The sequence below is a fragment of the Patagioenas fasciata genome, chromosome 22 (assembly GCF_037038585.1).
Source record: "Patagioenas fasciata isolate bPatFas1 chromosome 22, bPatFas1.hap1, whole genome shotgun sequence".
Taxonomy (NCBI): domain Eukaryota; kingdom Metazoa; phylum Chordata; class Aves; order Columbiformes; family Columbidae; genus Patagioenas; species Patagioenas fasciata.
Genome location: NC_092541.1, coordinates 5430067 through 5453687, shown reverse-complemented (window position 1 = coordinate 5453687; position 23621 = coordinate 5430067). Strand labels below are relative to the sequence as shown.

The window sequence follows — 23621 nt, the reverse complement described above, 5'->3', positions numbered from 1 at the left end:
TGGCCAGTGGGGTCGGGCCACAGGACTGGCAGGGCACGCAGGGGTTGCAGCAGGACATGTCTCTGGGACAGAGGCTCACCTGAGAAGACAGGATGAAACAGAACATGACGTATGCATGAGAAGCAGCACTGCACCCAAAAACAGAGGACAAGAGGCACCTCTTGGCCCAGCATATGCTGCCCACATCAAATCCCAGGAGCCACCTTCGCTAAGTCCCTGCCTCTCTCAGCAGAAGACCTTCTCTCCCCTTCCCTCTCCCATAAGAAGCAGCTCTCACCCCGGGGCAAGGACAGACCCTGTCAGCTGAGACACATGGAAAAATGACACTGGATCCTGAAGCAGGAGGTCAAGAGGCTTCATACACACCTGACTCCCAAGGAGAATAAAGTGAGAGAAGTGGATGAGAGAGCAGGGAGTTGAGCTGCCATTTATAGGAGTCCTGTACTGCCTGAGGCTTAGGCACCCTTTGTGGAAGCAATAATTTTCTGACAAGCTCATGATGAATGTAAAACAGATAGGCTAATGGCATGGGCTGTGTCCTGACCTCGTGCACTGCCTCCTTTTCATTTCGTGTTTTCTTCCATGTGCTTTCCCATATGAAGGTTTTTTCTGTAAGTGCCAGGATGAAAGGCCTGAGGATTTCCCGGGTAGACAGACGACAGCGCAGGCAGAAGACTTCGGCCAAGTGCTGGTGGCATCCTGTGCAGGTAGGTCATTTTCACCTGGGTCATTACTGTGGGCGCCTCTGTGGCAAAGTTGTCTGGAAAAGGGCAACGCTGTAATGTTTCCCATCCGCTGACCAAGGACTGACAATTGGGACAACATGCCATATCCTTTTCTCTTGTTTCCTCCACCTGTCTGATGGTCGCTCGTTGTTGGATACAGGTGGGCCTCTGCTGGGAGTGTCTGATACTATTATGACACTAACAGTGCTCTCAGGATGATTTTGCTGGGCTCATCTGCTTCATTTCCTCTCCTTGCTCTCTCTGCAGGTCCTCAGGAAATGCCAGGAGATTGTTTGGGGCCTGGTTTTCCCTTTGGAACTTGAATCCTTTTCTAGCACAGTGGTCCCCAGGATCTCCTCAACAAAGTCCACACTTGCTGATGGCTTTCCGGCTTTCTGTGAGCATACGGATTGTTGCATGGTTTGATGCAGACCTGCACGAGCACACTTGTGTCCCTCTGTACCTCTGTGACCCTCATCATGAAGACACGTGCATGTCGTAGCAGGGGACTCTTCCCTGGTTTGTCCAAGAGCACCGTAGAGCAGCTGGTTGCCCTTGCCAAAAGGAGCCCATCTGAAGCTGAATGGTGGTGCTTTTGTCCTGGCAGAGAGGTTCTCAGAGAGCTGAAATGCAATCTCTGCCTCCTACACCCTCCCGTTCCTAATGTAAGAACAGGGAGAAAGTCCAAGAAACCCTAGCTACCAGTGCAGATCATTGTCCCTGGGGTGATACCCTGCTGGTGCAGTGTTGCTGGTGACTGGGGTGGGACACAGGTTCCTCATGTCCATGACAATGCTATATGTATTTCTGCAGCTGGTCAGCCTGGTGCTGAGTGAGGCAGTGGCCGACAGCTCTCATCAAATGTGTACTAGACCGGAGTCCAGGTGTAGCTCTGCTATGAGATGGAGGACCAAATCTCCGGGAGCATTAGGGAGAGCCCAACAGTTTACAGTCAAACTCCTTTTCCTTTCAAGTACCACTGTTGGAATGATAAAGGACTCGGCACTCCAATTCAATGTGAATCACGCAAAATCATTTATTACAGAAACATGTCTCCTTATATACAGAACTATTCTCTAATCACGAATCCACGCTCCAAGCATGGATTCGCTAAATGAACATCATGGGCAGTCCACACGCTGGAGCCCCACCGATGACAGGTCCGACAACTCACGCCATGCTGAGGTCCTGTTAATGAAAAAACGCCCCTCTTTCTCACAGCAGATTCTGTTCTCAGCTTCTTCAAGTGACCTTGAGATTCCTTTGGACCTGACTAATTCAACAACATATCTCCTTCTAACGAAACCCCTCCACAGTTCCCCCTTTTTGTTCTTGAACTAGTCAGGCCCCTAAAACAGCATATTGAATCATCTTTGAAATACACTGCAACATAGGACACGTGATTAATAACATAATTACAATTACATATAATGTAGCTAAACCTTCCTTAATAAGACTAAACAACTATCTGCTTATACTGAAACCTTCATATCATATGTAAGACCTTAATTCTACTTATGACAACCTTACCAATGCACTATTTTAGAATAGTCAGACAACTTAATACCATATATTCTCTTAAATTCCTAAAAGATCTATAACTGTGCAGTTTATAGAATAACATGCTTAATACCATCAGCATATGCTAATTATTGACTTAATATCTTAAAACTTATATTAACCTATTTAAAAGATCTATAGCTTAATCTTAATATCTCTTTTAAAACCTTACCAGTTGCTAAATTAGGTTACCATGGTAGAAATATCTTATACTTTTACCTTATCTATGCATAGATTATCTAATTGTAATATCACCCTTTTGGAACTCTTACTATCTGTTCAAATTAGCATTCTTGATGGAAGGTACCTTATCTGTTTACTAATAAGCTTCTAGACCACTGGGTTTAGGAGCATCTATAACACTGAATAAGAATTCACGGTTTACATTTGAGACAATTCTCACAACTTATCTCCCTCCTGTCCTTCCGCATCTGTCTAATCTTTGTTGTCTTTATTCAGCCATGGCTTGATCCATTTCGCAGGAATCCATTTTGATCCTCGGTCTGTAATGACACAAGCATAACCCTTTCCCCAAGTTATTAATTGGAAAGGACCCTCCCATTCACCAGTAACTCCATTGCGTATTTTGACCTGACATTGATTTTCTCTAAGGTCTGTCAAGTGTTCTTTTAAGCTTGTTCCATGACGAATCATAGGTAGAATGTCGAACCCTTGTGGAAGGTGTAAAAAGTTCAAGACATTTAATGCTTTGCTTAGTCTCTTATGTGGAGTAGTACAGTCAGTTCCCCCTTTTTGTTTGTCAAGCTGATGCTTGAGAGTTCGATTCATCCTTTCTACCAAGGCCTGACCAGTAGGAGAATTTGGTATCCCTGTAATATGCTTAACACCCCATAATTGAAAAAAGGTGACAGTAGCTTTGGTGATATAACCAGGTGCGTTGTCTGTCTTGACCTGTGCAGGAACTCCCAAAGCTGCAAGAGCAGAACGTAAATGTCGTTGCACATGTGAACTAGTTTCACCAATCTGAGCAGTGGCCCATATGGCAAAAGAATATGTATCAATAGACATATGCACATACTTTAGCCTGCCGAATTCAGGGACATGTGTGACATCCATTTGCCACAATTCCAAGGCTCCTAATCCTCTTGTATTGATTCCTGCACCCAGCCCTACTGAGATGCGCTGACAATCTGCGCAATTTTTAACAATACCTCGGGCTTCACTTTCGGACAATGAAAATTGCCGCTGTAAGACCTGAGCAGACTGATGGAGGAAACTATGAGAGCGTATTGCTTGCCCAAAATGGAGGTGGAACCCAGGCAGGAGATACAAGAAAATCAGCTCGGCGGTTTCCTTCAGCTAAATCGCCTTGAATTGTCAGATGACTACGGATATGTGTTATGAAGTATTGGTGTTGTCTGTCTTCGACCAACAACCATAATTGCTTGAACAAAGACATCAGTTGTGCATCCTGAACCTCTTTGAGCAATGATCTTTCAATGCGAGCTACCACACCTACCACATACAAAGAATCACAAACAATATTCACTGGGCTATGAGCAAATTTGATAAACACTTCTATTACAGCCCTGAGTTCCAAATGCTGAGTTGATCCTTTCAGGTCAGTTAGTATCACATCATGCCATTTTCCATCTGTTTTCCATGTAATTGCAGCTTTCTGCATTTTACCCCCTGCGTCAGTGAACACTGTGGGTCCTTTAACAGGAAATTCTGAGAGAAGAGGGGGACACTCCTCCATTGATCCCATATTCAAAACTGACATTAACTCGTGTGGAGGGGAAAATATCTTAATTAAAGCTTGAGAATCTAATAACACAATCTGAAAAGGTAAGGAGTTCTGCAAAGCCCACTGTAAATATTCTGAAACGAGGGGAACAATGATGTATGCAGGCTCAGCCCCTGAAATTTCAACTATTCTCTGCCTACCTTTCATTATAACCTGAGCAAAGACCTCAACCCTGGTTGTAATGGTTCGTTTGAGTTGAAAAGGCAAAAACACCCACTCTAAGATCTTTAACGGCTCCTTATCAGTTGTCCATTGCATTATGAGAGCAAAAGGATAGTTAGTATTGTTTACAATTAATAGTCCGATTACGTAATCTGGGTTCCACCTATGGCTGAAAGCTTTTACAAGTTTGGACATAATCTTTTCCAGAGCAGCTTCTGCCTCAGCAGTAAGCGTTCTAGGAGAGCTAATGTCACTATCCCCTTTTAGCAGTTTTACAATTAGAGCTAAATCCTCATTAGTGATCCCACAAATGGTCCGGACCCAATTCAGATCACCCACTAGTTTCTGCACATCATTTAAGGATTGAATGACAGGCCGACATACTATTTTCTGAGGTTTCACTGTGGACTGAGAAATTTCCCAACCAAGATATTTCCATGCTGGTTGAATTTGTACCTTTTCTGGAGCAATTTGCAATCCTCTATGCTGCAATGTATCAGATACTTCATTTATCAACAAATCAGTCGAAAAAGTTTCCCCAGCTATTAATATGTCATCCATGTAGTGGTAAATCACTAACTCAGGATGAGATTTTCTGATAGATTGCAAGGTCCAAGCTACATAAATTTGGCACATAGTTAGGGAATTTTTCATTCCCTGTGGCAAAACTACGCATTGATATCTTTTTGCAGATTCAGCCTTATTTACAGAATTTATGGAAAATGCAAAACATTTACAGTCATCAGGATGCAAAGCAATGATGAAAAAACAATCTTTTAAGTCAGTTATTAAGATCTGCCAATTTTCTGGAATCGTGACAGGGGATGGTAATCCCGGCTGTAATGCTCCCGTGTCTTCCATGGTATCATTAATTTTTCGAAGATCATGTAACAACCTCCATTTGTTTGATTTTTTCTGAATAGTAAACACAGGAGTATTCCAGGGACTTGTAGACGGCTCTAAATGCCCTTTTTCAAGCTGTTCCTGTACTAACTCTTCGACATGGGTGAGTTTTTCTTTACTGAGTGGCCATTGATTTACCCATACTGGATCATCATTTTTCCACTGTAATTTCAGTACTGGTCGCCCATCATCCATGGCCGCTTCTAGAAATGCTGCTGTTTTGTCACCAGAGTTGCTCCTAGTTGTCCTAACACATCTCGTCCTAATAGAGAAACGGGGATAGACATCACATTCATGCAGTAAAGAACTAAATTACTCATGTTCTTCTGTATTATCACAAAATGCACATTTTGAGTCAACGGAGTCTCATGATTTAACAGACTGTGAACTTATCGTACCATATAACAAAGACCTACCAAAATTGCAACATGCTTAAACAGATACCCACAAAGAAAACAGGTTAATAAGGAAAGCTTCTTGCAGACTTTAACAAGTTTTCTGACCTGTGTGTTATCAGTTAAGTCTCTCTCAGCTTGTTGAAGTTCAAATCGCCCCGCCTGTAAAACTGTCTGAAAAGATTAAATGATTTCTTGTCCGCGTGCTTTTGTATGTTTTAAAACACCTCCCAATACCGTTTTTTTTAGGAACACAACTGAAAACAATCATTCCTGACCCCATCTTGCAAGTAAAAACCTTGGTGGGGGGGAGGCGGGAGGGAAGCACAGGGCTGCTTGCAGCCTGAGTGGGAAGAGCAGGCAGAAGGTTTTATGGCGCACTTAAAAACAACTAGTAAAACAATTAACTCACATTCCTGACAAGCTGCTTGATTTTCAAAGAGACGGTACACAGGAGCACATAATATGTACTGTAAAACTCGCAAATAACATGCTGATAGCAAACATTAGCATTCTCTACTACTAATTTCAACACCAGTGCTTCCTTAATTTCTAAGTTTTCAACCTGCTTATTGATGGTCTCTTGAAGGTGGTCAATAAATTGCATGTAATTCTCAATGGGACCCTGATTAATAGTTGCAAATGATTTGACTGCTTTGTTGGTTTCAGGCACCTCTCTCATAGTTTGATATTGCTGACTGTTGGATTCACTCGCTAATAGCTGATCTGATCTTTCACACAGTTCTTTTGCCCAGTTCTTATCCGGCGACTCCTTCTGTTCTCTTGTAGGAGTTAGAAGGGTAGAAGGTGGTGAAGGCGGACACGAATCAGTAAAAGAATTGATACTACACTTATTTAGGACTTTAGCATTCTCAACTTTCACCAGTCCTTTTGGCAAATTATCTCACTCCAGTTCTTTGGGCTTTTTGGTCTCTCTAGGGTTGTGTGATGGTACAGGAGGCCATCCACTCGGTAATTTTCCTCCCTCCACCCAAGACTGTTGTATCATCAGGGGTGCCGAAGGCACAACAGGGCATGGAGCAGGAAGGGTATTGAAAACACAAACTGGGTAAGCTTCACAGTTATTTTTAGAGTTCTTATCAGGCTGCAACGCTGCAAAAATTCCAGTAACCGCAGCCCGTTCAGCCTTAAATTCTTTTAAGGTGGAAATTATAAGCTTCCATGTAGTCACTAATGATTTAGCTTCTTTATCTCCATCGCTAAGCTTATCCCATAATTTCTGCCCTATATTGTCCCAAAGTTCAATTTTAAAAGCTTTCTCAGCTTCTGTCGGGTAGCTGTTAGTTCTACACCAAACCAACAGTCTACGTATGTTACTTTCTTCATATTTAAGTCCTCTCATAGAATATGCAGGAGGAGTTAACTATAGCTTCTTTCTCAGAGGATATATTCTGCCCCATAACTTCACTCTTCCCTTCTCCTGCTCCCAGCCACTCACCTTTTCCGGGGCCTTCTTCAACAAAATTTATCTGTGGAACGTCCGTACGCCTCCGCCCGGTTCTCAGTCCAGCTGATCCGCCTCCGGCTGGGCCGCTCCAGGCTTTTCCCCGACCTTAGTGAGACGCTGTTCGGAGTATCACGTTGGGGTCACCATTTGTTGGAACGATAAAGGACTCAGCACTCTGATTCAATGTGAATCACGCAAAGCCATTTATTACAGAAACATGTCTCCTTACACACGCAACTATTCTCTAATCACGAATCCACGCTCCAAGCATGGATTTGCTAAATGAACATCATGGGCAGTCCACACGCTGGAGCCCCACCGATGATAGGTCCGACGACTCACGTCATGCTGAGGCCCTGTTAATGAAGAAATGCCCCTCTTTCTCACAGTAGATTCTGTTCTCAGCTTCTCGAAGTGACCTTGAGATTTCTTTGGGCCTGACTATTCAACAACATATCTCCTTCTAACGAAACCCCTCCGCACACCAGGGTTTCCACGTCCCCATAGAAGAACTGAGTCTGAGGGCCCAGCAGGTGTGCCTGAGAATGCAGGGTCATGTGTAGTAGGGAAAGTCACAAACACTCTGATGGTTTTCACAGGTAGATCAGTCAAAGTCAGTGTTCGATCACAAAGGAACTATTGTGTACTGACAACAACCCCATATTCTGCATCCCACTGGATTGTTTAAGAGTGAATCAAATAGAGAAGCCTGCATTGAAGGATTGAAGTTGAATCTGGTAACGAGTTAAGGAATGTGGGGAAATTCTTAAGGCTATTTTGGATGGTTTTTACCATCCCGCTTCATTTCTTATTGTTACCAATTTAAATTATTCTTCTCCAAGTCAGGCCTATTTTGCCCCTAATGATCATTGGTGAGTAATACCCCTGTCTTTATCAGGACCCATAACGGTTTTCACCTTATGTTTTCCACCTGTCCCATAGATGAAGGAGACAGTAGCCAGCTGCGTGGATGCCTGGACGCCCGCCAAGGTCTTCTTGGATTTGCAATAGTTACGGCAGTTAAAAGTGACCAGGAGTGTCTGTCATTTCACAGTATCACAGTATCACAGTATGTTTGGGATTGGAAGGGACCTCAAAAGATCATCTAGTCCAATCCCCCTGCTGGAGCAGGAACGCCTAGGTGAGGTCGCACAGGAATGTGTCCAGGCGGGCTTTGAATGTCTCCAGGGAAGGAGACTCCACAACCTCCCTGGGTAGCCTGTTCCAGTGCTCTGTTACCCTCACTGAGAAGAAGTTCTTTCTCAAATTTAAGTGGAACCTCTTGTGTTCCAGCTTGATCCCATTGCCCCTTGTCCTATCATTGTTTGCCACTGAGAAGAGCCTGACTCCATCCTCATGGCACTCACCCTTTATATATTTATAAACATTAATAAGGTCACCCCTCAGTCTCCTCTTCTCCAAACTAAAGAGCCCCAGCTCCCTCAGCCTTTCTTCATAAGGGAGATGCTCCACTCCCTTAATCATCTTTGTTGCCCTACGCTGGACCCTCTCCAGCAGTTCCCTGTCCTTCTTGAACTGAGGGGCCCAGAACTGAACACAATATTCTAGATGGGGTCTCACCAGGGCGGAGTAGAGGGGAAGGAGGACCTCTCTCGATCTACTGACCACCCCCCTTGTAATACACCCAAGGATGCCATTAGCCTTCCTGGCCACAAGGGCACAGTGCTGGCTCATGGTCATCCTGTTGTCCACCAGGATCCCCAGGTCCCTTTCCCCTACACTGCTCTCTAATAGGTCATGCCCCAACCTATACTGGAACTTGGGATTGTTCCTGCCCAGATGCAGGACTCTACACTTTCCCTTGTTAAATTCCATCAGATTATCCCCCGCCCAACTCTCCAGCCTGTCCAGGTCCCGCTGGATGGCGGCACAGCCTTCTGGCGTGTCAGCCACTCCTCCCAGCTTAGTGTCATCAGCAAACTTGCCAATAGTACACTCAATTCCCTCGTCTAAATCATTAATGAATATATTGAATAATATTGGCCCCAGTACTGACCCCTGAGGCACTCCACTAGATACTGGCCTCCAACTGGACTCCGCACCATTGACCACCACTCTCTGGCTTCTCTCTTTAAGCCAGTTTGCAACCCACCTCACTACTCTATTGTCGAGACCACACCTCCTCAATTTAGCTGTGAGGATGCTGTGAGGGACTGTGTCAAAGGCTTTACTGAAGTCAAGGTAGACCACATCCACCGCTCTGCCATCATCCATCCACCTTGTTACATTCTCATAAAAGGCTATGAGGTTGGTCAAGCATGACTTACCCTTGGTAAAGCCATGCTGACTGCCCCTAATGACCCTCTTATCCCTGATGTGCCTTGAGATGGCACCAAGGATAAGCTGTTCCATTACTTACCCAGGGACAGAGGTGAGGCTGACCGGTCTATAATTACCCGGGTCCTCCTTCTTGCCCTTTTTAAAGACTGGAGTGACATTTGCTTTCCTCCAATCCTCGGGCACCTCTCCCGTTTCCCAAGACTTGGCAAAAATGATGGATAGCGGTCTAGCAATGACTTCAGCCAGCTCCCTCAGCACCCGCGGATGCATCCCATCTGGACCCATGGATTTATGGACGTCCAGACTACTTAATTGTTCCCTAACCCAGTCCTCATCGACTAAAGCAAACTCCTCCATTAACCTGGCTTCATCCGGGGTCTCAGGGGTACAGGGTTCCCCAGGACAGCCTCCAGCGGAGTAGACAGAGGCAAAGGCGGCATTCAGCAATTCTGCCTTCTCTGTGTCTTCTGCCACCAGGGCACCCACCTCATTCATCAGTGGGCCTACATTGCCTCTGGTATTAGTTTTATCTGCTATGTATTTGAAAAAGTTCTTCTTGCTGTCCTTGACCCCTCTCGCCAGCTGTAATTCTAAGGAGGCCTTGGCTACCCTAGCTGCCTTCCTGCATCCTCTAACAGCAGCCTTATATTCCTCCCAAGTGGCCAGTCCCTGCTTCCATGACCTGTAAACTCGCCTCTTCTGCTTGAGCATACCCAACAGATCCCTATTCAACCACGCAGGCCTTCTGGCTCCCTTCCTCGACTTCCTACGTGTGGGGATGCTCTGATCCTGAGCATGGAAGAAGCAATCTCTGAATGCAATCCAGCTCTCTTGGGCCCCTTTTCCTTCAAGCAGTCTTGCCCATGGGGTTTCCCTCAGCAGTTGCTTGAAAAGGCCGAAATTAGCCCTGCCAAAGTCCAGGGTTGCAATTCTACTTGCTATTCTGTTCCTGCCACACGAGATGCTGAACTCCACCATCTCGTGGTCACTGCAACCCAGGCAGCCCTCAACCTTTACTGCTTCAACCAGACCCTCTTTGTTAGTGAGGATGAGATCCAGCAGTGCACCTCTCCTGGTCGGCTCCTCCACCATCTGCATGAGGAAGTTATCATCAATGCACTGGAGGAACCTCCTGGACTGTGGCTGGCTGGCTGAATGGTCCTTCCAGCAAACATCAGGGAAGTTAAAATCACCCACAACAACCAGGGCCTGTGACTGTGAGGCCACTCTCAGCTGCGCATAGAAGGCCTCATCAACTTCCTCAGTCTGATCTGGTGGCCTGTAATAGACACCTACAACAGTATCACCCCTACCAGCCTGTCCCTTGATCCTGACCCATACACTCTCAACTCGTTCCTCATCTGCTCCTGGGCAGAATTGAGTACATTGCAGTTGCTCTCTCACATAGAGAGCAACTCCACCACCACGCCTGGCTGGCCTGTCTTTCCTGAAAAGGGCATAGCCATCCATAACCACATTCCAGTCATGTGAACTGTCCCACCACGTTTCTGTAATTGCCACCAGATCATAATCTCCCGACTGAACATAGGATTCTAACTCCTCCTGCTTATTCCCCATGCTGCGCGCATTGGTGTACAGGCATTTCAGGGAGCGAGCAGAGCACACCAATTTCTCCCTAGGGGCACAGGAGGCCACCCGGTCCTCATCTGTTTTAGAATGCTGCCCCTCTGGGGCAAGCCCAACTACAACCCCATCCCCCTTCGAGGCTAGTTTAAAGCTCTCCAAATGAGCCCAGCTAATTCCTGCCCCAGCATCCTTTTGCCTCTGCGAGATAAGCCTTTCCTGCATAACACTGTCCGGACTGGAGTCTTATAAAACCAGCCATTATCAAAAAAACCAAAGCCCTGCCTGTAGCACCAGTCTTGGAGCCAACCATTTAGAGATTGAATTTTCCCATTCCACCCCACATCGTCACTTGAAGAGGGAAGGAGTGAAGAGAAGATCACTTGAGCCCCTGAATCTTTCACCATCCTTCCCAAGACCTTGAAGTCATTCTTCATTCCCCTCAGACTACGGGAAGCAACTTCCTCCCCATCTGTCTGGAAGACCAGCAGTGGGTAGTATTCTGTCGGTTGCACCAGTCTGGGGAGCTCTCTAGCAATATCCTTGATCCGGGCTCCAGGTAGACTACAGACTTCCCTAAGATGAGGGTCAACCCTGCATATTGGGCCCTCTGTTCCTTTCAGAAGGGAATTTCCTATTACAATCACCTTTCTATCTTTCTTATCAGAGGTAGTCTTCAGTTGTGTAGTCAACCGCCTCTTCCTATGTGATCTTGTAGGCAGGCTTGGCACCACCTCCTCACCTACCTCTTCTTCAAGATCCAGGGCCTCAAACCTATTACGGAGGGGCACCTGGGGAGGCAAATCAGGCAGGGAGTGGGGCTGCCTGTGATGCCGAACTGGAATAAGCTTCCAACCCTCATCTTTTTTTAGGTCATTTACCTCTGCCCGACAGCGACAAGGGTGGGGCTGTCTCAGGACCTCCGCCTCTGTCCGGGAGGGCAGGAGGTCCATCTCCTTTTCGGGGGTACCTCCCTGGGGCCTTTCCGACCGGCACGTAAGGGTGTTACTCCACCAGTCGATCTCCCTTTCGCACTCCCTGATGGACCTCAGCGTCTCAACCTCCTCCTTAAGCTTCACAACCATGTCGAGCAGATCTTGCACCTGCTCACACCTCACACAAGTGGAGTGCTGGCCTCCCTCCTCCGGCAGCAGCAGGCTCTGGCACTCCTTGCAGCCGGAGACCTGAACAGCCACCGTTTGGGACAGAACTTCAGTCTGCGTTGCCACAGTCTTTTTGAGACATGCTCTCCTTCTGGAGGCGACCATGGTCATCAGCGGTCTGGGACGCTGGCAATAAGTCGGTGGGAATGAAAAACAAGTGCTCTCTGCAACCCGCTGCGCTAGCTGCCACACCCGCTGCGCTAGCTAGTTGCTCCTCTCTGCACCTGGTAGGCAGCGACTAGTCGCTGCCCTCCCAAAGGTTTTTTCAAGGCAAGAGGAGGAGGTGTGGTCGCCGTCACCGTGGGAACGCCCCCCGCCACGTCAGCCGCTCTCTCGCAATGGCTACCGGGGGTTCGGGGGAATCGGGACCGCCAGGAGTCACGCTGTCCCTGTACGTTTCCCTCTGGGCTTTCTAATCTCGGCTAAACCTCGTAGTCGACTGAACCTCGCCGGCTCTGGCTCTCGCTGCGCTGGCTCCGATCAGCTGACTCCGTGCTTTATTTCTGTTTTCTATCTGTGCTATCACAACCTGTCTCTTTTTCCTGCTCTTGCTATTGCTCTGCTGTAGGGTTGATTAGCGGTAATGTCAACTGATATTTGTGCTCACATACCCGGGACATACAATCCCTTTGCATGCCACGCCTCCTCATTCTGGAGATGCTGGGAAGCTCAAGATGAGCCTCTCTGGCCAAAGCAATATCTCCTACAGTCTTCTCCTTGCATCCATGCAGCCATCTTCTGTGTCTGAGCCTCCTTCCCAGGACCACCTCCATACAGACCAAGAGGAATGGCCTCGAGTGCTTATGATGCTGCTGTTATCCCAGGGTCTCGTGAAGCACTGGGGTCTTCCCATGGACACAGTATGAGTCGGGATCACCATGCTTAAGGCATGCTCGGAGGCCAACGGGAATATTTCTGAGCAGAGATACAGCAAGGGAAAGGCTGAAACCCCACCAAAAAAGACCCTGGGCACCTGATGGGAGGGGAGTTAGATGCTATGCAGCGGGGAGCAAGGGTTGATTTTCCTGAGGCCAGGGATCCTCCTGCATGGCCTGTAGCCACAAAGCCACCTCAGCCCAGCCTCAACCCCTCTCCATGACAAACCAACTCTCCTCTGCTCTCTCCCATAATCACGATCTCAGAGCACTAACATGGGACCAAGGGAAAGGTATCAAGTGAGTTGTCCTTGAAGGCTGGACCCCTTCCTGTGAGAGGAGGGCAAGGAGACAAAGGAGTTCTCATTCACTTGATTCCTAATGTGAAGGAGGTGACTGAACTGTTTGAGGGAGTGACCAGTTGAACTAGTTTTTCTTTTGTCTTCACATGGCCTCAGGCCAAAAGACTCACACTGCATAAACTACAATTTTCCTGCATGCTCCTAAAGAATGGTAAATTTGCAGGTAATGACATCACACGTGCTGCTGTTTCTCTTTATGCTGCCTTTGATTTCCCGCTCCGAGAGCCCCACCAAGGGTGTTTGGCTAAGAAGTGAGAGTAGCTCTGGAGAGACATTTTGGACAGGGCTGGGCTGCAGCGGTGTCTCCTGAAGGGGTGATCGCAAGAGCTTTGCTGGACTTCAGCATAGGTCTGGGTCAAGATATGGCCAGGATAACATTGCAGTTGATGGGGGGCAATTCAATTCAGGGTCCTTGTGTGTGGGAGACTACGGTGGGTCCGTGGATTCCGTGACGGAGGGCATGGGAACAGAAATTAGCCTTGAAGATATGAAGGCCTACCTGTGAGAAAGATGGGAGTAAAAGAGTATCTGGAGATATTAAGGATGTACCCGTGAGAGAGAAGGGAGTAGAAGAGTAACACTGATGATAGCAAAATTAGCCAATGAGATGTTACTGCTGTAACTTGTAACCAATAGTGAAGAGACACATGAATTGGTAAAACTGTATAAAGATGCACTTGTGGCAATAAATGGCATCTACTACTTTCATCCTGGAAGAACGTGGTCTATGTCGTTTGTCCGTCTCAACCACAACGCTTGTGTGTTGACCTGGAAAGAAACCTGAATTTCCTGGTATTGCTGCTGCACCTTGTGCTCTGCATTTCACAGAATCATGGAACTGTTGAGGTTGGAAGGCACCTCTGCACATGACCTCGCCCAATGCCTCTACTAGAGTAGTGTCAGCTAGAGCACATCGGCTAAGAGCATATCAAGACAGGACTGGAGTATCTCCAGAGCTAGAACTCCACAACCTCTTCGAACTACTTCTGCGAGTGTTTCAGCACCTCCAGAATGAAAAAGTTTTTATTTGGAGCAGCAGATACACAGTGCTATGGGAAGGGTTCTTCAAGGTAGGCAGCGTCCCCAGGCGGCTTTCCACCACTGGTCACTCACTGCAGAGTTCCCAACTCACTGGTGTGTGTCAGTGGACCCCAAATCCCACAATGGCAGAGGACCCTGAGGAGGGTCTTTCTCTCCATCATTTGGGGACGAGGAAAGGCACTGTGGTGTGGGCCAGAATGCCTGCATTTAAGGAAAAGAACCCAGTTTTGGGGCTCTGGTTTAAGTGGGACAAGGAATTACTGGATGGAGTCCAGCGGCAGGCTAGGAAGACAATCGGAGCCTACAACATCTTTCTGAAGAGGAGAGACTGAGACAACTGTGTCATTTCAGCCTGGAGAAGAGAAATCTGAGAGGTGATCTTATCAATGTTTACAAGTATCTTAAGAGTGGATGTCAAAAGGATGCTACCAGAACCCTTTCAGGGATGGCCAGTGATAGGATGATAGGCAACGGGTACGGGCTGAAGCACAGGAGCTTCCATCTGAACATGAGGAATAACTTCTTCTAGGGTGACAGAGCACCGGAACAGGCTGTCCAGAGAGGTTCTGGAGTCTCCTTCTCTGGAGACCCACTGCTTTCCTCTGCGTGGTGATGTTAGCTGGTGTTTGAATCCCACTCTCCTTCTCCAGGCCATAGGACCAAGAAGCTACATCTCCTGCATCTCAGCCACGGCCAAATAATTTGTAAGAACAGTTTGGAGTCAGTGTCTCATTAGAGGCTTGGAAAGAGACCTTACAGCACTGCTGGACTTATCTAGTATTGCTGGCACTTGGCATCCTTGGCTCTGTCCAGCGTTGGTGCTCTTTACTGATGCCCTTGCCTACACGCCTCATGTTCACCATCTTCCTCCTCTCAGCCTCCCCAGGCTCTAATTCTTTTTCCTATAGCTCCTGACTATGGGCAAGCCTCATTCACAGAGCCAGGTGAATCCTGTAACATCAAAGCATTTACAAGAGTCAGATGCAAAGACCCTGGGAAACAGCTCAGCCCTTTGAAGCTGCCTGGAGCCAAGATAAAATGAGTTGTTCAGGGTTGGGTTTTCTCCTCACTGAGACCAGAGTACTGTGGCACTGTCCCTGACCTCTTAGATGAGGGGCTGAGACTGTGTCAATGCCTGTTACTGACACACAGTGGTGCCAAGGCGGGACTCAGAATGGTCAGGCACAATATGTACACACACACACATATGCAGAAATCACATATCCAACATGCTCACGTGTGCAGAAGGTATTTCAGAGATGTACAGACACAAGCAAATATGCACAATGCCAGAGATGTGCAAAGAATTGTACAGGCAAATAGAAACACGGTCTCACCAGAGGCACACAGGTGTGTGCACAGCCAGGCAGACAAGCACATAGATGTGCATGTAGGGAATCAAACAGACTGGTACACAATCACGCTAACAGGCACATTCTTACAGATGAGCACATAGAAATGGACGTGACTGAGGACCTGCCAGAGACCTCCCCTCCAGAGCAGGGACGGGGCACTCTAAGCAGGCCAAAAGCACTGGCAGCACTGCTTGAGGAGTCTCAGGGTTCCATGGACTGCCCAGAGAGAGTAGGAGGCCAAATAGGTTGCAATTTCCTCCTGAAGGCAACTTAGAAAGAGAGATGAAAAAGTGCAGTGCACCCTCCTAGGAATATCAGAGCCAGAGACTGGTGGAGAGAGCCAAGGAATAATGAGAGAGGGTAGTGCACACACTCACAGGAGTCCTTGGGGACAAGTCAAGGATTGTATTGCTGGGAGCAGCTGGGGCCCTTCCTGTCAGTAAGATCATACAAAAGAACCCAGCAGAGTTCCCCAGGATGACACCACCTGCCTCCACTTGACCCTCCTGCTCTTAGTCCCTGTGTTCTGAACATGATGATTCATCCTTGACCTGGAAATCCTGGGATTTCTCATCCAGCCTTCTAAAAAAGCGTCCGTGGCGGAATGGACATGAACTAAAAAGAAATACATGCCACCATGTGTCCAATCCAGGTGTCATGGGAGAGGGAAGGGGATAGAAGGTCTTCTGTGGAGAGATGCTGGGACTTGATGATGGTGGCTCCTGGGCAGTGTATGCTGGGCCAGGAGGTGCCTTGGCTCCACTGTGGCTGGGTGCCATGTTGCTTCTCATGGTCAATTCCTCATGATCTATTTCCTCCTGCCCTCTCACCCAGGTGAACCTCTGTCCCAGAGACATGTCCTGCTGCAATCCATGCATGCCCTGCCAGCCCTGTGGCCCGATCCCACTGGCCAACAGCTGCAATGAGCCCTCTGTCAGGCAGTGCCAGAGCTCCACCGTTGTCATTGAACCCTCCCCCGTGGTGGTGACCCTGCCTGGCCCCATCCTCAGCTCCTTCCCTCAGAACACTGTTGTGGGCTCCTCCACCTCTGCTGCTGTTGGCAGCATCCTCAGCTCTGAGGGAGTGCCCATCAACTCTGGGGGCTTTGATCTCTCCTGCATTACCAGCCGCTACTGTGGCAGCAGATGTCCACCATGCTAAAGACACTGGCAACATCCTCGGGCAAGAAACTCCCAAGACCTTTGAAAATGGTCCTTGAAAGGAGATAAATCTCCATGACATTGCATTCAGAGCTTTGATCTGTTGCTTACTTCTTCAACTCTCACCTCTCATTCTTTCCCCTGCTGATTCTGTCTGCAAGGCCAGCCTAGTAGGGACATGCTGGTATCCTATCCTCTGCAGGGTAGGAAGACTGACACCCTACCAGAGTTTCACCGCATCCTTGGGGCTGCCCGTGGTGCTCCCTGTGAACCAGCTCCATTTCTTCTTGACACTCATTAAAGTTGTACTGCATCCAAGCCTGGACATTTGAGTTTCCCTTTGTTTTGAGGCAACTCTTCCAGTCTGCTGAGGGAAAACAGTGGTGGAACAGGAGGGTGGGATTCCCTGCAGCAGATGTTATTTTGTGCCCTTTCTCTTGCATCTGAGAAAACATTCATGGCTAATCCATAGCCAGTGACCTTAAGTGATGAAATGGCTCCAAAGGGTGGCAGGAGTGGGGCTGGGAAACAGCAATACCTGGGAAGAGACTACAGCCTCATCTGTCTCATTCCCTCCCCTCCATTACCTGACCTAGTGTGCATGGCCAACACACCTGGGCACAGGTCGATACATATCTCATATATTCCTTCAGCACCTGGCAGGGCCCTGCTGCTCTCCAGGCATGCATCTGCATCATCATCATAGAATACCAGGATGAAACAGACGAAAAGGATGTCCTGGACCAACCTTTCTTGGCAAAAGCACCGGCTAGACAAAATGGTCCAGTACCCTGTTTAACTGCATCGTATAGGTGTCCAAAGTTTCAGAATCCAGCACTTCCCTGGAGATAGTATACCAGTGTGTGCTTGTTCTCATCATGGATAATACTGCTCTGGTGTTCAGTCAGATTCCTCCCAGGAGTGGCTTGCACCTATTACCCATCATTTCTTCCATGTGACTGCTTGCAGAAAGGGAGTCTCCATTTTCTTTCTAGGCACCCGTGAAATACTGGAGCATGGTGCTGAGGTGCCCACTTAACTTCTCAAAACTGGGCATATCTAATTCTTTCAGCCTTTCCTTACGCTGCGGATTCTTATTCCATTGATCGTCTTTGTGACCCTTCTCTCTTTAGTGCAGTCTTTGGCGGTTGTAGAGCTGTCCTGCAAGAGACCCTGCTCACCCCTGGGAACCGCATGGGCACACCAAAGTGCAGGGCTGTGCCCTCATGGTAGGACATCTCTCCCCACACCAGGCTCTGCAGTAAACAGCACCAGTCTTGGTGGTTACACTGGGAGGAAAACTATTTGTCCTAAGCCCAGGAAGCCAAGGCCCCTACATGGCGCCACGGACCCACTCTGCCCTGGGGCCCAGGCAATGGACCCCAGCATGGAGTGCCTCAGCGCACAAAGAGAGCTGTCACCTAGAAGACCTGGACAATCAAGACACTCTTCTGGGTACCTGTATCTGCCACTCTAGATGGAAGTCTCTTGTGGACCTGCTGACTCATCTTTGGGGGTTCTCATTTCTCTTGATCATGATTGTCCTTCTAGAGAAGAAGTTCAAAGGTTCATGTCTCTCTTTGATATTCCCTGCCTGCAGACTATGTCTCTCGGTGAACAAGTCTTGGAAATGAAGAGGACAATAACCATGCATCATCCTATTTTCTCTGAAAAAAAAAAAAAAAAGTGAATCTCAATTACAGTAAACTCTTTTGGAATGTGGATTTTCTTTGCAATGACAGTGGTGCGGTGGCATATTGTGACATCACAATTGAAGGGTGTCACTGGGAGGGACAGGGAATCAAAGAATATTCCGTAATAGAAGTGACCTTGAAAGATCACCTCGTCCAATCTTTCATGGGAAAGAGAGACAAGATGAGATTATCTACCACCCTGTCCAGTCACATCCCAATTCTCGTGCTCCAGGGATTGCAAGAAGCAGATTTTCTCTCTCATGGGAGTGTTGCGACGGAGAAGTTTGCATATGGTGACATTACAATTAAAGGACGTGACTGAGAGGATCAAGTATCAAAATGACTGTGTCACCCAGCAGACAACACAAACTGTTTTCCTCATGGCAAGGAAAATCTACATCATTCTTGACACAACAGTGGCGGTGTATCAGGTCTCCACCAAGGAAATATGAGGAGGAAGAAGAATAGAGGTCATTTTCCACCAGGGTTAGAAGATACATGGAGAATACAATGGCACATGGGGCCATGTGTCCACCCTGGGAGGGATGGGAAGCCCAGGGGAATGAGATCAATTTGCAGGTTTCTTGTTCTTGTTCGCCATGGTCCAGTACATGACCAGAAGGAATAAGAACCCAGACAAGAGTGAAGGAGCAAAGCTGTGGTGGGTTAAATCTACTATTTCAGTTGCTGCCAGAGGGATAAACTACCTTTGTTCCTGACTGAGAGAACCCGCTTACCCCAGATAAAGGCCTGACCATACCAGGGTGAGGTGTGGATATGGTCCAGAGCAGAAAGGACCTGACAGAGCTCTGACCAACACTTCTGCTCTGCTGGAACTCACCATTGCCGTGGAATGGCAGATTCCCTTTGCACGTAACTGGATGTGTGACAGTTCCTGGGTGCATTGGTTTCTTAATTGCCTCATTCTTAATTGCTTATTTTAAATGAGAAAAGTCCCTTTTAGGTCTAATGCAGATTGTTGCTGGAGAATACATCAGGTGTGACTGGAAAGAGCAGAGAATGTTGGGTAAGAAATGCCTATGTCTTTGCCAAAGAGAGCTAAGCAAATAGACTGTCTAAGTCATTAAGTTGACTGTCCCTCAAGAGCAACTCCAGCCAGTTGAATTACGAAAACTTGAAACTGCTTTGCTGTGGTGTCAAGTGACCAATTTCCACTGCAGAGAGTCCCACCTTCCCCTTGATCCATATTTTTCCCTGAGCAAAATGGAAGTGTTCTCTATGAGCAAAAGAGGACTCGGAGACTCAGGATTGGATGCAACACAACTTTAATGAGTTTCAAGAAGAAAAGGAAGCGGGTCACAGGGGGCACCATGGACACACACAAGGATGTGGTGAAACTCCTGCTGGGAGTCAGTCTGCCTGCCCTGCAGAGGGAGGGAGACCAACAGGTCACAGCTAGACTGGCCTTGGAAGACAGAATAAGCAGAGGAAAGAGTAAGAGACTTCAGTGGAAGAAGGAAACAGTGGTTCAAAGCTCTGAATGCAAAACCGTGGATCTCTGTCTCCTTTCAAGGACCATGTTCCAAGGTCTTGGGAGTTCCATGCCCGAGGATGTTGAGAGTATCTCTAGCAGGGGCGACATCTGCTGCCACAGTAGCGGCTGGTAATGCCGGAGAGGTCAAAGCCCCCAGAATTGATGGGAACTCCCTCAGAGCTGAGGATGCTGCCAACAGCAGCAGAGGTGGAGGAGCCCACAACAGTGTTCTGTGGGAAGGAGCTGAGGATGGGGCCAGGCAGGGTCACAATAACTGAGGAGGGCTGGATGGCGATGGTGGAGCTCTGGCACTGCCTGACACAGGGCTCATTGCAGCTGTTGGCCAGTGGGGTCGGGCCACAGGGCTGGCAGGGCACGCACGGGTTGCAGCAGGACATGTCTCTGGGACAGAGGTTCACCTGGGTGAGAGGGCAGGAGGGAAATAGATCATGAGGAACTGATCATGAGAAGCAGCACTACACCCAACCACAGAGGACACAAGGCACCTCCTGGCCCAACATACACTGCCCAGATCAAATCCCATCATCAAATCCCAGATCAAATCACCATCATCAAGTCCCAACATCTCTCTGCAGAAGACCTTCTATCCCCTTCTCTCTCCCATGGAAAATGTCTCTCACCCCAGGGCCAGGACAGACCGCATCAGCTGAGACACACATAGAGGGAAGACACTTGATCCAGAAGCACGACAAGAAGAGGCTTCACACTCACCTGATTCCCAAGGAGAAGGAGGCGAGAGAAGTGGATGAGAGAGCAGAGAGTTGGGCTGCCTTTTATAGGAGTCCTGCACTGCCTCAGGCCTAGGCACCCTTTGTGGAAGTAATAATTTTCTGACAAGCTCATGGTGAATGCAAAACACACCAGCTAATGGTATGGGCTGTGTCCTGGTTTCCTGCACTGCCGCGTTTTCATTTCCTGGCATCTGCTACATACTTTCCTATATGAAATTCTGTTCTGTAAGTGCCGGGATTAAAGGCCTAAGGATTTCCAGGTTGGACTCATGTCACTATGTATATCTTTTTAGTTCATGCCCATTGCCTCGCAGATGCTTCTTTTGAAGACTGGATGAGAAATCCTGGGATTTCTGGGGCAAGGATGAATCATTGTGTTCAGAAGACAGGGACTAAGAGCCAGAGGGGTCCAGTGGAGGCAGGTGATGTCAGCCTGGGGAACTCTGCTGGGTTCTTTTGTATGATCTTACTGACAGGAAGGGTCCCAACTGCTCCAAGCCCTGCAATCCTTGACTCATCCCCAAGGGCTCCTGTGACTGTGTGCAATGACCTCTCTCATTCTCTCCTGGCTCCCTCCACCAGTCATTGGCTGTCATATTCCTGGGTGGGTGGGCTGCAACTCATGTTTCCATCTCTCTTTCACCCTAAGCTGCCCTCAGGAGGAAATTGCAACCTCTTTGGCCTTCTCCTCTCTCTGAGCAGTCCATGCATCCCTGAGACTCCTCAAGCAATGCTGCGAGTGCATCTGCCCTGCTTAGAGTGCCCTGCCCCTCCTATGGAGGGGGTGTCCCCGGCAGTTCCCCAGTCACACCCATGGCTATGTGCTGATCTGCAATAATGCACCTGTTCGCATGATTGTGTACCAGTCTGTTTGATTCCCTACATACACATCCATGTTCTTGTCTGCCTGGCTGTGCACACACCTGTGTACCTCTGGTGAGACCGTGTTTCTATTTGCCCGTACAATTCCTTGCGTGTCTCTGGCCTCGTGCATATTTGCTTGTGTCTGTGCATCTCTGAAATTCCTGTTGCACACATGAGCATGTTGGATACGTGTTTAGTGCATGTGTGTGTGTACATAGTTGTGCCTAACCATTCCAAGGCCCTCATTGACACTCCTCTGCTTCAGTGGCAGGCCTTGACATAGTCTCAGCCCCTTGTCTGAGAGTGAAGGGACAGGGCCACAGCACTCTGTTCTCAATGAGGAGAATGCCTAACCCTGGACAACTTATTTCATGTTGGCTCCAGGTAGCTTCAGAAGGGCTGATTTGTTTCCCAGGGTCCTTGCTCCGGACTCCTGTAAAAGCTTTGAAGTGACAGGATTCACCTGGCTCCATGACCGACCCTTGGCCAGAGCCAGCAGCTACAGGAAAGAGGATGAGGCTTGGAGAGGGTGGGAGGAGAAAGGTGGTGAACATGAGGTATGTAGCCAATGACACCCGTAAAGAGCATCAACGCTGGAAAGAGCCAAGGATCCCAAGTGTCAGCAACATTAGATAAGTCCAGCTGTGCCATAAGTTCTCTTTCCAAGCCTGTAGTGACATACTGACTCAAACCAGTTCTTACAAACCTTTAGCCATGTCTGAGATGCAGGAGATGTAGCTTCTGGGTATCATGGCCTGGAGAAGGATAGCGGAACTCCAGCATCAGCTAGCATCAGCACATAGGGGAAAACAGCCACTGGTGCTCCTCTGAAGAGATTTTGACAGAATCACAGTACGTTTGGAGTTGGAAGGGACCTCTGCACATCTTCTACTCCATCCCACTCTCTTAAGCAAGTACACCTATAGGAGATTGGACAGGAATGTGTCCAGGTGGGTTTTGTATTTCTCCAGAGAAGGAGACTCCACAAATTCTCTGGGCAACCTGTTCCAGTGCTCTGTCACCCTAGAAGAAAAGAAATTTTCCTCATATTCAAATGGAAGCTCCTGTGCTTTATTCTGTGCCCATTGCCTATCATCCTATCATTGGGCACCACTGAAAGGATTCTGGTACCATCATCTTGACATCCACATTTGAGACGTTTGTAAACATTAACAAGATCGTCTCTCAGCCTTCTCCAGGCTGAACTGACACAGCTGTCTCAGTCTCTCCTCGTAAGAAAGATGCTCTAGGCCTTGGTCATCTTCATAACCCACCGCTGGACTCCCTCCAGTAATTCCTTGTCCTGCTTAAACAGGGGGCCCAGAACTGGATGCTATTCCTTAAATGCAAGCACTCTGACTTACACCACAGTGCCTTTCCTTTTCCCCAAATGAGGGCAGAGAGACTCTCCTCAGCATCCTCAAAGTGTTCTGGGAGATGGTGCATCCCCTGCATAGGACACCTCTCAACGGCAGACAGAAGAAGGCACCTCTGGACTGGCTGAGGGTCTTGGCTGTGCACTGCTCCACACCTGGCTCCCATCAGACAGCTGTGGGGAAAGACCTCTCCCCTTGTGGGATTTGGGGTCACTGAGACACCCAGTGAGGTGGGAACTCTGCGGTGAATGACCAGTGGTGGAAAGGGGCACAGGGGTTCCGCCTGCTTTGCAGAACCTTACTGCTATGTCCCATCCCACTTGCTCATCCACAGGTCCAAAGAAATGCTTTTTCACTGTGGAGGTGCTCAAACTCTGAAATAGGTTGTTCAGAGAAGTTGTGGAGTCTTAGCTGTGGAGATACTCCAATCCAGTCTCGACAGAGCTCTTCGCCCATGTGCTCGAGCTGACCTTACTCTAGCAGAGATATTGCGCAGGGTCATCTGCAGAGGTGCCTTCCAACCTCAACAATTCCATGATTCTGTGAAATGCAGAGCTCTAGGTGCAGCAGCAACACAAGGAAGTTCAGGTTTCTTTCAGGGCCAGCACACAGGGACCC

The 23621-nt window shown here is 48.2% G+C and overlaps 2 protein-coding genes across 2 annotated transcripts; one reads left to right on the top strand and one right to left on the bottom strand.

Moving 5' to 3' along the window:
• The first annotated feature begins 623 nt into the window (after positions 1-623).
• LOC139825462 (feather keratin Cos1-2-like) lies at positions 624-16823 on the top strand. Its single transcript, XM_071818052.1, has 2 exons — positions 624-707; positions 16497-16823. The coding sequence occupies exons 1-2, from the start codon at positions 624-626 to the stop codon at positions 16821-16823; spliced, it is 411 nt and encodes a 136-aa protein (XP_071674153.1).
• Positions 16824-20103: 3280 nt separating this feature from the next.
• LOC136111839 (feather keratin Cos1-2) lies at positions 20104-20875 on the bottom strand. Its single transcript, XM_065856253.2, has 2 exons — positions 20744-20875; positions 20104-20430 (listed from the first exon to the last, which is right to left on the bottom strand). The coding sequence occupies exons 1-2, from the start codon at positions 20873-20875 to the stop codon at positions 20104-20106; spliced, it is 459 nt and encodes a 152-aa protein (XP_065712325.2).
• Positions 20876-23621: the final 2746 nt, after the last annotated feature.